The 13,956-nt window shown below is 55.3% G+C and overlaps 5 protein-coding genes across 5 annotated transcripts; 3 read left to right on the top strand and 2 right to left on the bottom strand.

Annotated features, from left to right (window-relative positions):
* Positions 1–21: 21 nt before the first annotated feature.
* SLS55_007141 (uncharacterized protein) lies at positions 22–1,404 on the top strand (the record flags this gene model as incomplete). The annotated part of the gene is made up of 1 exon (XM_066778565.1): positions 22–1,404. The coding sequence occupies one exon, from the start codon at positions 22–24 to the stop codon at positions 1,402–1,404; it is 1,383 nt and encodes a 460-aa protein (XP_066631002.1).
* Positions 1,405–4,212: 2,808 nt separating this feature from the next.
* SLS55_007140 (uncharacterized protein) lies at positions 4,213–4,737 on the top strand (the record flags this gene model as incomplete). Its single annotated transcript, XM_066778564.1, has 2 exons — positions 4,213–4,566; positions 4,615–4,737. 2 exons carry the CDS (start codon positions 4,213–4,215, stop codon positions 4,735–4,737), a joined length of 477 nt encoding a protein of 158 aa, XP_066631001.1.
* Positions 4,738–5,763: 1,026 nt separating this feature from the next.
* Positions 5,764–6,362, top strand: SLS55_007139 (uncharacterized protein; the record flags this gene model as incomplete). The annotated part of the gene is made up of 3 exons (XM_066778563.1): positions 5,764–5,953; positions 6,008–6,094; positions 6,169–6,362. 3 exons carry the CDS (start codon positions 5,764–5,766, stop codon positions 6,360–6,362), a joined length of 471 nt encoding a protein of 156 aa, XP_066631000.1.
* A 1,956-nt stretch (positions 6,363–8,318) lies between these two features.
* Positions 8,319–9,809, bottom strand: SLS55_007138 (uncharacterized protein; the record flags this gene model as incomplete). Its single annotated transcript, XM_066778562.1, has 3 exons — positions 8,319–8,522; positions 8,805–9,089; positions 9,138–9,809. The coding sequence occupies 3 exons, from the start codon at positions 9,807–9,809 to the stop codon at positions 8,319–8,321; spliced, it is 1,161 nt and encodes a 386-aa protein (XP_066630999.1).
* A 1,471-nt stretch (positions 9,810–11,280) lies between these two features.
* Positions 11,281–13,395, bottom strand: SLS55_007137 (uncharacterized protein; the record flags this gene model as incomplete). Its single annotated transcript, XM_066778561.1, has 3 exons — positions 11,281–11,857; positions 11,904–13,251; positions 13,311–13,395. 3 exons carry the CDS (start codon positions 13,393–13,395, stop codon positions 11,281–11,283), a joined length of 2,010 nt encoding a protein of 669 aa, XP_066630998.1.
* Positions 13,396–13,956: the final 561 nt, after the last annotated feature.

The raw sequence follows: 13,956 nt of genomic DNA, 5'->3' as shown, positions 1-13,956 counted from the left end.
ATGTAGTCTGTAAAACCAATCATGTCCATGACTAGGGCCCTGCGCATTACGGCCTTTGCCGTGGCACCTATCGTTTCGGCAGCAATCACCATGCCTGGTTATACCCCTTCAATCCATCAGCGCGAGGCTATTGAGAAATGCCCCGGATTCATCGGAAACTCTGATCTCTATGGCTCTGGCATCCGATTCGGTCTGTATTTCCAGTTGTTCTCCTCATGGCTCACAAACACCTTCAATTCTTCCGCAGCAGCAGCGAACCATGACTACAATTCTATATTTCTGCTGGCGTTGCTCATAGCCATATCAGTGGCGGCAGCTGACGGCACGATTCAACCCGTCGAGGCATACGTGATGTTGCACATCTGTTTCGGCTTCATCTTTACGGTATTGTCTCTCCTGGGCGTCCGGGTGTATTTCTACACGCCATCCACGCTATCAGAGTTTCTCTGCGAGGTCCGACGCCAGCGTGAGATACTCAGGGGCTCAATTCGTGAGCGCATACAAACCGTGCAAACCGCTTTCCGACATTTTCGGGAGTGGCTACGGTCTCGTAGCGCAAATGAAGGAGAAAAAGAGCAACGACAGCAAAAGGAACAACAAAACGGAAGACGCGCATCCATTGAATCAATGGCCGCCATAGGCAAAAATACCATCTGCAGCAAACTGGTCCGCAACCTCCGCAAGATGCACGAGGCATCGCTGCCATCAAGCACTCTGGGTTTGGTCCGCGCGTCCACGTTCGAGTTCACATCGGACGCGGTGTCATTCCTCAAACACCCCTCGCTTTCCTGGTCCGGCGTAGCATGGCGCAGCGTCATCCTATCCTACCTGATGGGGCTCAACCTGTGGTTCTGGTGGTCGCCGTGGCTCGCGGCCACGGCCACCGAGTCCGGCGGCGGCAAGGTTTGCGCGCCCTCCATCTACTTTTTCGGGCACCAGCACATGGCCGGCGCTCTCCTGATCTTCTTCCGCAGCGCCTCCATTGTCCTCGCGATCCCGGCGCTCTGGCTCTGCTGGATCATCCTCAGCGCCTCCTTCGCGGTGTGGAAGTTCGTGCTCGGCTTCCTCGCGCGCCGGTTCGTCGTCACATCGCTCGGGCCCGACGTGTGGGACAAGCTGGACCCGGGGGTCAAGCTCGCCATCGGCCTGTGCCTGACGCCGTTCATGCTGTGGGACAACGTGTGGCTGTACGTCGTCGTCGACGGGTTCCTGGGGTCGCCGGTGCTGCTGCAGGGCACGTACACGTTCTGGAACATCGAGTCGAGCGCGTTGCCCGGGTGGAGCGAGCTGTGGATGCCCTTCATCTCGTTCATGAGCCGCGGCGTCGACTTGATGGGCGGTCCGGCGGAATGGAAGCGGCGGGTGCAGGAGAGCGAGTCCGATTCGCAGGTTTCGATTCCGTAAGTAAGCGAGACATTTGCGTGGGCCTGGGGACCGGGGCGGAGGCTGATTTGTGCAACAGGCGCAGCGTAACCGTCCTTTGCATAAGCTTCCAAGCGGCCACTCTGGCAACTATGATTTGCTTCATAGTGTTCATTGAGCGGACCATTATCGTTGCGGAGATAACGGGTGTGTACAGCTTGAGATCGACTGGGCAGCTGATCCCTTTCATTATCGGCCTGGCGTCCTTTGCCGCGTCATTGAGAGAGATTGCGTTGTTGCACCTGAGGAAGGTATGTCATGATGCAATACAGCATGTGATCATGACGAGTAAAGCCAGCTAACATGTCACTTTCAGGAATCTCCCAAGTGGCATGAACATAGCTTGGTGATCAAATTTGGACCAGGGCCCTCCCATTGTGACCATTCGCCAAGAGTCGAGAAGGATGATCCGACAGTGGAAGTGGACTCCGATGTTTGCACGCCGCAGTCAATGCTCAAAGATCCCTTAGCTGACAGTGTGAGCCCCCGGCTGTAAATGTCAAAGCATAAAAGACATTGCACAGAAGAAGGTTATGATTTGAGTAACCGTTAAAGGTGTGTGCGAGCCGAACGTGTATATATCCCCCAAAAAGAAAGAATAAGACTAGACGCGAGGGATACTGTTGTGATTTGCCATCACCGCCTGGAGAGTTCAAGAGTACACTGTAAGGATATGCTTCTTGAACGCATACTGTACCACAACCATCCGTTTTAACCAATAGAAGTTCTGAGTAGACATGTAAGCGGTCTCAAGGGTGGGGTGCTGTCTTACCCCACTTATTTGTTATGCCGACAGTAAGAGCCGTTGCATGGCTTGGTATGTCGTGCAACACGATCATGACGCGGCAATGGATGTGGCTGCCTATCTCAAATTTTTGGTATACAACGTGAGAATTCATTATGTTATGCTATGATATCAGCTATATGCTTCCGACTCTGGAAAACTCCGCGCGCTGTCTGTTTGACAAAGCTGCATCGGCATGCTCTCTGTTACAGGAAAACCGACTAATCCTCGAGGCGGCAGTCAGATTCGATAGGGGCAACACCTCTTTTGACGATCCGCGCGTCGAGCCTTTCGACGAGAAAAAGCCATGGACACGACTGATGGCAGCGCCGAATGCGGTTGGCTTAATGAGCGAGTGCAGAGTAGGAAGACAGCATGCGATCAGGGCAACATTGGTTTCGATGACGGTCCAGAAGATGCCGGCACTGGTGATTCCCTGCAAATCCCATCAGCAACACCCGTGGAAAGTATCTACTGTGGATACATACTAATATATCGTACGGCGGCATTCCCATGATAGTCGTCTTGTCAAGCGCACCTTTGGCTGTTAGCAAAACAGACCTCTGTTGCGGATTTGGAAGTGGCTACTGACTCGAAGGTGTGCTTTGCTGGATGCAGATGACCATCCGGACAATTGCTGAAGCAACGGCACTTAAACAAACCAAGAGGGTCAGCTCGACCAATAGAGCCTCATGGGAGTCGTGAAGCTTACACACTACCAAGCATAAACACACCACAGACTTGAAACTTGCGGGCCGTAGGCATCTGAAGTTGCCATATCTTCTCGTTGTCAGCCGCCGGCCGCAACAAGAAGGGAAGAGAAGAAGCTCACCCAAGGAAAAGGCAGGATCAGAATGATGAAATCCAAGGCCGCATCGAGGATAGAATAAACAACGGTGGCCATGAAGCCGAACCCGCATTTCTCCCCAATCTCGGAAAGTGAGGCCCAGTTTGTGGCGAAGTTGATGCCGCATGCAAAGGTAAAGCCGAAGAAAAAGGCGATGATCCACGCAACAGTGATTGCGACGAGGATTAGCGAGATGACCTGGAATGACTTGTACACAAAGAAGATCCGGCGGTAGAAGAAGAGGAACGAAAGCTTGATGAAGCCGATAGCAAGAGGCTGCATTACGAAGACCATGTAGACAAACTGGCGATGATGTCAGAATCCTTATACAGGGGATTAGGGATGCGGGTATTGATACCTTCTCCAATAATACCAGATCAGGAGTTGTAGTGGCGATCCAGTCCTGGGCGTTGGAAGCGTCATTGTGCTGGCCAAGTACATTGACTTGGGCGCCTGAATACCGTAAGCGGATTCGAAGTTATGCCTTGGGGGGTTGTTGAATCCTCACCGTAAACCAAAACTACAGCGGTTCCGATAGTGGGCAATACGGCCAGTAAACAGAAGAGGTCGTCTAAGTAATTCAGAAAGCGATTGTGGCTAAGCTTATGGTTTGCTTTGAGCCGGTAAGCAATTCTCACCGAAACAGCCAACAAAGCAAGCACTGCCAGAGCGATACCAGCCGCCGAGCAAGACTCCTTATTCACGTAGCTCATTAATCCGGTAAATGCTCGTGCGAGAGTGAATGACGGGAGGCTGGAGACAGCGGCCAGCCGCGTGTGCTTGGAACAGCGAGAACGAGGGACGTGTACCGGTAAAGCTGGCAACGGAAGAGCACCGATGCATACTTATTTCCACCTGCCGAGCAGAGCGCGGCTCCAAAGGCAAAGCGACCCGGCGTCGCCAAGTAGTCGGGCTAATCGGTAGCGTGGCATTTGGCGATTACGCCACGATGCGGCGGCAGAACCCGGCCCACGCGGACAAGCCATAGCGGAGGACCTGACCGTTTCAGTTGGGTGTGCGACCCCTGTTCATATACTAGTCATTTCTGCGTCCGAGCGGTGCCTGAGCTCTCATGCGATGGATGACCCTTATCGTCGCCACTCTATAACTGAAGCATCACCACTTGCTGTGAACACTTCGCATCCCACGGGTATGCAACATGGCTATCGCATACCAGCCTTTACCAAACCATGTCGAGAGGCAAGATGGAGACGAGGCCCGAAATAGGCAGCTCTGGAAGATGCGCCAGCCGACTATTTTTCTTGCTGTTCTTACCCTGTTCAACGTGGCTCTTTTTGCGGCGTCGCTATATGTCTTTCAAGCCAGCTCGGCAGTAGCACCTTTACCGAACTCGGTTGCCAAAGCGGAAGAGCTTCCCATGGATTTCGTCGAATTTAGCTGGCACACGCCTTGGAGTTCCAACAACGACAGCGAGGCCGACCAGCTCTGGGACAACATCAACACTGCTCATGGCCACATTGCAGTAGACCGCGACTGGGCCACGGCGCATAACGTTTGGACGCCTACCCACCGCCTCTCAACCTGCGCTGACTCGTTACAGTGGGCACCGTCTATGGAAATCCCTGGTCGGCCTGACAAGGCCATGTACCTCCTCGAGGCGTACCATCAGCTCCACTGCCTCGTAAGTCTTCCCGCCGTCATACTACAAGTCAAGCCCGCCTGACGAGACACAGCGCCTCATACGACGAACGCTACTTGACCTGTACCACGGAACTCCTCCCCAATGGCCCATCGCTCACAACCGGCACTGCTTTGATGCACTACGCCAGCATATCATGTGCAATGCTGACAGCACTCCCCTGCATGGTGCCGGCGACCACATGGCAGGTGATGGGCAGGTGCACCGTTGCAAGAGCTGGGCAGCACTGCGGGACTACGCGACGGCGAACACGGCTTGCTTCCACGATGGACAGCCGGGCTGGACGCTGGAAGACCACTTTTCCAAGTGCGATGACGGAACAGACGGACTTTAGTAACGCTTCTCTTTCTCTTGTGGCCCGACAACTGAACAATGCTCAAGTAACGACTTTAGTGCATCATTCAAGCTGCTTGATGATACGCTAATCTCCTGTAGCCGTGCTGGCGATCAAGAGCACTACGGACTTTCCTGTATGGGCTAATCCGCTCACCTTCAACCGCCACACAGCCGCCAAGAACATACGATCACGGCACGCTCAAGAACCGAGAGATGGGATAGTAGCCCCGGGCATGAGCGAGCCGTTATTGGCAGTCGTATTCAGGCTAACGGCCAAATTACCGACAATGTGGCGGGCGCCAAGCGAACCCTAATCGAGCACGAGGCTGAGTCTAGATACAGTTCTGGAAGCTGCCCCCCTAAGCCGTCCGCGCTTTAGTGCCGCGCGTTTCAGGTACAGCCAGTCGGTTGGCCATAGCTCCCCGTAACGCAATACCGCTTACTGCCGCTGGGGGACGCACGCCAACGACGGCCGGCTACCATGCGTCAAACGCTCGTTCGGATGTCTCCGCCCGCCCTCTGTGTTGTCCATGTGCTCCATGCACGCACTATACAATACAAGTGATCGGCCGTCCGCGCGGGATGGATGGGACCCTCGTTTGCGTCAAGTCCTCTCGTTAGTCTCTGCTCAACAGCAGCAGCAGCCAGCCAACCAGCATCTCACTGTTTTCGTTCTTTCGCAATACCACGTCTCCTTCCCTCTTTCGTTCCAGGATGAAGTTCATTGCTCGATTCCTCGCCATTTCCGGCTCCGCTCTTCTCGGCTCCGCCGCCCCGCTGAACGGTGTTGCCGGTGTGTCTGGTACCGTCGGCAATGTAGCCGACGCCGTCTCCACTCCCATAAGCCTTCCGTCCGATATAAACACCGCCCCGGACGCGGTGGTAAACGCCGCCCAAGGCATCCGTAAGCCAATCGCCCGCCCCAAAACCCACATTCCCGTCTGACTCCTCACCGCAGTATCCGGCACCTGCGGCCTCGATTGGAAGTGCAACGTCACTCTCTCTGGCACCATCGAGGACCTCCTCGTCGACGGCGACAAATACAGTAAGCAAAAAAAGACCGAGCCTACATGCCCGGTGCACGACGTCTCCCAGCTAACGAAGCTCCATCGCCAACAGCCGGCCAAGCCTCCGTCGCCGGCTGGTGCCACGAAGGGCGCTGCTACGGAGCCGCGAACGTCGACACGGCGGGCACCGCGCCCTTGGTCGTCACCTGCGACCAAGTGTCGGGCGGCGCCTCCAAAGCCTGCACCGGGACGATCGGCGCCGCCGCCAATGTCATCTTCTCCAACGGAAAGCAGCTGGGTGTGTAGCGTTTCTCCCTCCCCTCGTCCTTACTCGAAAAACTGTGCAGCAGTGACTGATTCCCGGTTGCGGCGGCTGTGAACAGAACTCTGGGGCTGGATGACGCCGTCGGGATACTGCAGCGATGGAACCTGCTACGCGTCACTTAATGCGCTCGGAGACCCCATGTACTAACTAATCCCGTTTGGCTACGAAAACTCCTGCGCTTACATTTCCCCTGGACCGCGGTTCGCGGGGCAGTTGTTGTTGGCGTTGGGAGAAGACGGGGCCGGCGGGGGTGCGGCGGGACGGACGGACGGTCAGAAGCTGGAAGGGGCGCAGGTGGGGCGAGGCACACGTTGGACGGGAGCTGTGCATCAGGAACATATCCGATGGCAAGGATGGCCAGCGCCGGTGTTCATGTGCATTGAATGTCTTCTCGATGCCCGGAATCTTGGCAGCGGCGATGTTGTTCGGTTGCCAAAGAGTCGGTCGGCACTTTTCTGCCTGCAATGGCGAAGGTGGTGTGGTGGACATACTCTAACCAGGTAGTTCGTGGCAAAAGATGAACCAGACGCGACCGAGGAGGCGAAAACTCCGGCTTCCGTGGGAGCTTCTTCTCCGCTTCGTGGAAGGCTTTCTCCGACGTCGCTCGAGCAGGACTGAAGTCGGTTCTCTCTCAAGTGAATCAGTCAAGATATGTGCAAGCCCCCTCTTGCCTATACCGCGGCATCAGACAGCTGCCGGACACGGGAGGGGTATCTTGTATCAATTGAGCAAAAAAAAAAAAACACCTACAATTTACGTTTCAGTCAAACGTCTTAAGGAGGTGGATGATGGGGTGCTGGTGGAGTTGTTTGTGAGGTGGGCGAGGAACGAGCAGCAGTGGATGCAGAGGTTGTTGTTTGTGGATAATCCGCGGAGGCTGTGGTAGTGGTGTGGGGATGATCGAAGAGGGAGGGAGGTCGACTGCCCCCAGGGCCCAATCGGGGTGTGGGCATGTGTTTGCGTTTAGGTTGGCTGCACATATGCTGGGGCTATGGCACATGGGTGCTTGGCCAGGGCTGCTCCTTTAATCTGTTTTTTTTTTTTTTTTGTATACTCAATTCGGCCTGAAATACACACGCCGTTCTCCCCACTTTCATTTCGTCTTTCCTTCCCTTGGACGCATCCAACGACGCTGTACACTCAAGCATCACTTCACGCTATTGGTCCGTTGCGTGCATCTTTTTGCAGGTGCTCGTGGCTCCAAAAGAAAATGAGATCGTGGTGCCCGACTACTACTCTTGTGAAGCCCAACTTCCGCACTACACGCCACAACTCATGCCATGCGGTCGACGACGTCACGGACGCCACCGCGCCATTCAGCCTCCCAGTTGCACCAGTAACCTCCCATAGACCACTCAAAAAAAAAAAAAAAACGTAATCTCGAAACATGAATTCATCTAAGAAATTTGTCTACTGTCATAGACTTCGTTAAGGGGTCGTAATCATAATCTCATGCCATCGCTTACGCAGACCAAGCACCAAACCACGATCAAACATACACAACACCCATCACGCTCCACCTTGGGTCCATGCTTTGTGTTGGATAGACCTGTATGTCTCTTTCCCTGCATCCGCATGGAAAGTAAAGGAAAGGAAGTTTCACCTTCCAAGATATTGAAGCCCGAAAATGTCGCCAAAGAGTCATGTCCAGGTGCTGCCCCAAGAAAGAAGCAGAGCACGAAGGATTCGCTAGTCGTACAAAAAATGGAGAAAGAGCATTGACCTTGTGAAAGGGGAAAGAGGCAGCTGTGGAGCTTCGTAATGCCTGTCTTGAGAAAGTGCTCACCGCGCATCGCTATGCATGAGGTGTTGAAAGAAGAAGGCCCGACCAATTTTATAGGAAGTGAGAATATAGGAGAAGAGCCGATCAAGAAGGAGAATCGTGGTCCGCTCAAGTTTTGTGCAGGGTAGGAGAGGAAATGGAAATGAAGATGAGATCAGGCGCTGCCATAGCCATCCATGGGAGCACTCCTCACAGCCCGACGGCGACCGTGAGATCTGCGGCCTGACCTCGCCTGGTGGCGCTGCTTCAACGCTTCGGCTGTGTTGACGCCCTCTGAAGCAGCCTCAACGATAACACCGGCGTCTTCCTCTGGGACACCATAGGGGAAAGCTCGCCAATGGTCGTCAATGCCATCGTTCTGATTCGACAGCTCTTGGACGGGCTCGTGGACGGGCTCGTGTAAAGACTCGACCACGCTGCCCCGAAGGCTGTTGGTCATGCTGGTTGTAGAAGATCCAGCCCCGCTACGATAGGGAGTGCGATACGGCATGCGAGAATCTGGGTTCGTGGCAATACTATGACGGCGGTGACGGTCATGATGGCGATGGCCATCTCCGACCTGACCACCGTATGCATTTGCGCTGTGGATGCTTCCTTGGCGCGAAATTGGCTGTGAGCCATATCCATGAGGCGGTTGTACCGGGTAGTTCGGGCTGTAGTTGGGCTGGTAGGGAGAGCTGTTCTGCGGCCGATACTGAGGCGGGGTGTGGCCAAACGGAGGAGTGTTTGTCGCCGATGGGAATCTGGCTCCGTAGGGCGAGTGACCGTGAGATCCAGCAGTAGCATTCGGAATTGGAACGGCCTGGATGTTGCTGTGAGGGATGTATGGTCCAGACTGGAGGCCACGCGAGTCGACTGATGAAGCACGCGAAGAGCGAGATCCGTGTGGAGGCGGCGGGAACTGGGTGCCGTAGTAACCAGCAGCCTGCGAATGTTAGTGAAGCGTCCTTCAGATACCCTAGGGTTGAGTTACCGGTGGTTGGTTCGCAGCCGGAACCTGCGCGAGGGCCTGGGGATTTATCTGTGCAGCCTGTCCGTTGGTGTATTCGGGAGTGTGCATCGCACCTGGAACATAGTCGGCCGGGTTGTAAGGCTTCGCGGCGTAGTGATTGTGAGCAGCGTTGTAGGGCTGCGGGTGAGCGTAGTTCTCGCCAGCTAGGTGAGCAGGCGGGAAGGTAGCAGAAACGTTTGGTTGGATCGGTGGAGGAGGTATGTGCAAGCCCTGCGTATGGCCTTGTGACATGGACCTGTCTGCATGTGGCGGCGAGTCATGGTCTCCAGACCAGGAGCGATCTTTGTGGTGACGGTGGCGATGCTTGCGATCCCGATCACTGTCGCGGCCGCGGTCACGACCCCGACCAGTGTCACTGCTGCGGCGGTTTCGGCGACGGCGGTCGTAGTCGGAGTCCTCTGTGTAGGAGTCCGAGGAGTAGTAGTCCGACTCGGTCAGCGAAGGCGAGCGCTGCCTGCGGCCGCGACCCTCGCTCTGGGCGCGGCGCTTTCCCCGCTTCTTGTCTTCCTTGCGGCGCCTCTTGGCCTCTTTTTCCTGTTGTGACCTGAAGTAGCCGCCGGGGATGGCGTCGAAAAGCTTATCCGGAATGCGCTCCGCGCCGTATGATATCGCCTTCAGTGCCAGACCTGCCATTTTGGGATTGAAGTATGCCAATGTGAAAGGTGGCGATGAAGACGGGCGGAGTGGTTTATATGATGATGCAAAGCCGCAGGTACGTCAGAGTGGTTGGTGATAGGCGCAAGGGATCTGGAGCTAAGCGGCTGGCGCGAGCGAGGGCGGAGGACAGCCCCTGCAACTAGTACAGGGACCCTGCAGAGTTTGTCGGCAGAGCTGTCAGTCATGCGCTGCATACACGTAGATAGGTGGAAGAGTGAGGGGTGCAGAGGAATCCAACGAGTGGCAACGTGCGGCAGGCGAGGAAGATGAGGGGAATGGACGTAGTCGGTGAAGGGATGTTGTGAGCAGGGCGCTCGGTGGAAGACCAGAGAAGCGGAAGCGGCGTTCGGGGCGTACGGGAACGCGCGGTCAGCAGGTGCTCACGATGGCCGTCGCGATGGGCTGGTGGTGGCATGGATCCGCAGACCGCGACCTATGACGTAGCGCGTGCCCGGGCTCTTCACCCAACCCACTGCCCGCCCTGCCCGCTGCGCCGCCCCGCCACCCATCGGCGAGTCAGTAATGCCCGATGCACGCCCGCGAGACGATGGCGACGCTGGCGATTCTCTGGGAATGAGGCGCTGCGCATGCGCGCGGCCGACAATCATCCCAGCGCTGCGTCAGGCACCTCTCCGCAAATCCTGGGATGCTCTCTGGGAAGGCGCGCATCAGCGATTGCTTTCCCCGCCGCTCGGACCCAGCGTCGCACCATGCACGCGCCGGAGACTTAACAGGTCGGTCCGTAATCATCCAGAACACGCCCGGATGCTCTCACCCGGCTTCCCTGGCCCTCCGCCAGCCCTGACTTCCTGCCAATCCCGAGCGGCCGCGTATCTGAAGCACACACTAACGCATCACCACATTGCCTGCTTGACTCTTGTCCGCGGGCGCTATTATAGCTCTCCTACGATAGCACGCGGGGCTGGCACGCTACGTAGTAACAGACCACCTCGCACGAAGTCATTGACAGAAGGCCCGGTGCAGCCGCTGTTGTGCATCTAAGGCGCAATTCCCAAATGACGACAGCGAGCGTGAGATAGCGGCGCATGCACCACGACTGGCACCCCCTACCCGGATCGCATGAGTAAGTAGCCGCAGCCCACAACTGTCATTCTGATTCTCGTGATACCCCGTTTGCAGGGATATTACTTTTGTGTCTACGTGAGTCGTCAGATCCGACCTTCGCACTCGTCGTCGGCGGAAGCTCAACCCTGGCGCAACCTCTGTGACCACATGGAATGTGCTCGTCGCAGTCATGACCGCATCGCACAATCTTCCCAGAAATCTTTCCAAATCTACCCGCTTTTTTTTTGTCCTCCTGGAAATCTTCCCAGCATTCACTCTCTGAAATCAAATAACCACCTTCCTTCTTGAGTCTCTCTTGTCCCAACTTCGCCGTCAGCTATCGCTCGGGATTTTGATACTATCCACTGAAAGGATTTCTGGTTCAGTCCACAAGTATGACTTCATCGTCATCAATGACAATTGCGTCCTCGGCCGAGGATCCCTTTGATACTTGAGAAAGGTTTCGGGGAGCAGGTGACATTGTCTGCGATGGAATTCCGAACAAGCCGGTCTCCTCACGCCCATTCTCATTGTCGCCGTGTGCGCTTCTTGCACTGCGGCCTTGCGCACGATCCATCCTCCGGAGTACCTTGACGCACTCGTCGAACACAAGCTTGAACCAGGTGGAGGGGACCGCGTTTCCGATCTGTTTCTCGATGCTGGAGCCGTGGAAGGTGTGGGTATGTGGGAAGCCCTGTAGTCCTGCGAGCTCTCTGTTGGTGAACTTGCGGCGGCCGCTCCAGTGATACACCTCCGAGTTTGACGTCTTGATAGTCTTGTTATACGGATGATCCGGATCCCATGGAATTTTGTCAACGCGTCTTGCTGACATTGGGTTGTGGTTAGTCGTTCCTCGCGGAATTGTGCCAATGGCTTCTCGAACAGTGACAAAACTGGGCAGGCCAGAACCAGGTTTGCCATGAGTCGGCTTCGGCATTTTCGGTAGTGGGAATCCCGGCCTGCAGTATCGTTAGTCTTCGACATAAAGATGTTAGTGAGACTTACGCTGCCGCAATCAAGGCCAGCCGCCTTCGCGGCTGCGAAATTCCATACTCCAGCGTGTTTTGTATTGCCCACCGAATACTGTACCCTTCTTCATAGATCACGGAAAGCAAGATGCCGAACCATTGCGTATGCTTTTCATGCGTCAGGAGACCAAAGGTCTCCTCCAGAGTCACGAGCCGTGGCTCGGCGGCTCTGATGATTGGGCCAATTGCAAACAAAGCGTCCGTATTGATCTCATTCATTAGAGCGTTGGGAGTGGTGCATGCCGGGCTGAAAGGCTGGCACGGTGGGGAGAGATGTAGGATATCGCACTTTGCGTTGAATCCGGGAGGTGGGAAGTCTGCTGCTTCGCACCGAAAGATCCGAGCTCGACGGAAGTTCGCTGAGGCTGTCGTCACAGCAGAAGCATCGTGGTCAAAGCCCCATACAACCTTCAAGCCGGCTAGCTTAGCAGCACAGCTTGCACCTCCGCCGCCCTGGAACCCATCTCCGAATGTGTATCGACGGAGACGGTTTGGGCCATGAGGCATGTTGTGCTCGACAAGAATAGTGTCTTCATCCTCGGAGTCGTCGGGAATGGCGACGCGTTCGGCGTGCTTTCCAGTGAAAATGCCATCGCTCTCGTCCGCTTCTTCGCGTGTGACGTACCGGAGAAGGCCTTGATAAGGTCTTCGGCGAGTTCGCTCCCTTTCTCCTTTGCCGTATATGTGCGCGAAGATGTTGCGGCAGACGAGGACCTCATGGTCCGCAATATTTTGCTCGAATTCTTTCGCATTCGCAATGCCGGAGTGGAAGAAGGTCGTGTCTCGAAACGAGAGTTCGGGGTACGGCAGATCAGTGACCTTGAGCTTACGTTTCCGGTACGCCTTCTCCAGAGCCACCTCTTCCAGGCCCTGAACATGATCGGGACGGGGATCCTCGGTGTCGATTGTGAGGATCATGTAGAGTTCGTTGAGTTTGCGGGGAAGCATCGGTTGTAGGTATTTATTGCGTCTGAAGAGAAGACCCCGCAAACTAACGTTGCCGTGGAAGGTATTCTCCAGAATCTTGAAGACTCTCAAGAAGTCCCCATTCTTCACGGCGCCGCTGGGTTGAGATGTACGGATCTCAACCGTATCTCCGATCTTGACGGTGTATGCTCTGGGTCCCATTGATTTGGCACCCTCACTGAGCAACTCACACGAATCGAGAAATCTTTCGTGACGTTGAGGCTCGGCATTACGCCTTGATGCTGGCTGTGTTGGGCGTACTCCCAGCCGAGAGTGCGGCTGTGGTGAGCGATTATATTCATCCTCATCGTCTTCGATAACGACGAAGTCGTCAAGAGCTGCGTTCGCAGCGAAACGGTCTGCGAGAGCGTCAGCGATTCATTCAAAGAGCGAAGGTGCGAAGGTGTTCATAACGTACCGAATGCTAGCTCGCCGTCTTCATCGTCAGATATGGCGATGGTCTCATGCTCAGCTCCAAGAGCACTCCTCGCGGTGAAATTCATGTCGGCGGTGAAGGCGCGAGGCTCAGGTAGCAGATGCGCAGGCGTGGTTGAGGGTGTCGCTTGGTCGAAGTTGAGGTTGTTGAAGAAGCTGGGTCGGAGCTCGGGCGGTGACTGTTGTATTTACGCAAGGAAGGACCCAGGTGGTCAATGTTGCTGGGTGAGGTGAAGAAGAAAGATGTGGAAGTGAAGTGATGCAGGCAAATATAGTCTCAAGCCTGCATAACAAGTTTCCTGGCGCTTCAGTGAACACCAAACTGCCATTGCATGATCTGTGCTGTCACTTCTTCAATGATCAACATTCCTTTTCAACGGTTCTTTAATGCAGAGACCCGGAGGATTCAAGTGTTTCGAATAGGCGCGGTGTTGAAGGGCAAACTTCCAGGCATCGCCCTAAAGATAGCGCTGGTGCTCAAAGGCGGACGCGCACTTGGCTTCTAGACCCTATACTGCGTGCAGCTAGAAAGAGACATGAGCCCGCACGGCAAGAGCGACCCGACTTCACTTTGCTATGCATGCCGTTTTTTGGTGCTGGATATTTTCATTGTTCTGTGAAGAAGCGTC

Source organism: Diplodia seriata, assembly GCF_021436955.1.
Source record: "Diplodia seriata strain FDS-637 chromosome Unknown scaffold_7, whole genome shotgun sequence".
NCBI classification, from domain to species: domain Eukaryota; kingdom Fungi; phylum Ascomycota; class Dothideomycetes; order Botryosphaeriales; family Botryosphaeriaceae; genus Diplodia; species Diplodia seriata.
The sequence above is the reverse complement of the archived record's forward strand: the minus strand, read 5'-3'. Positions and strand labels throughout refer to the sequence as shown.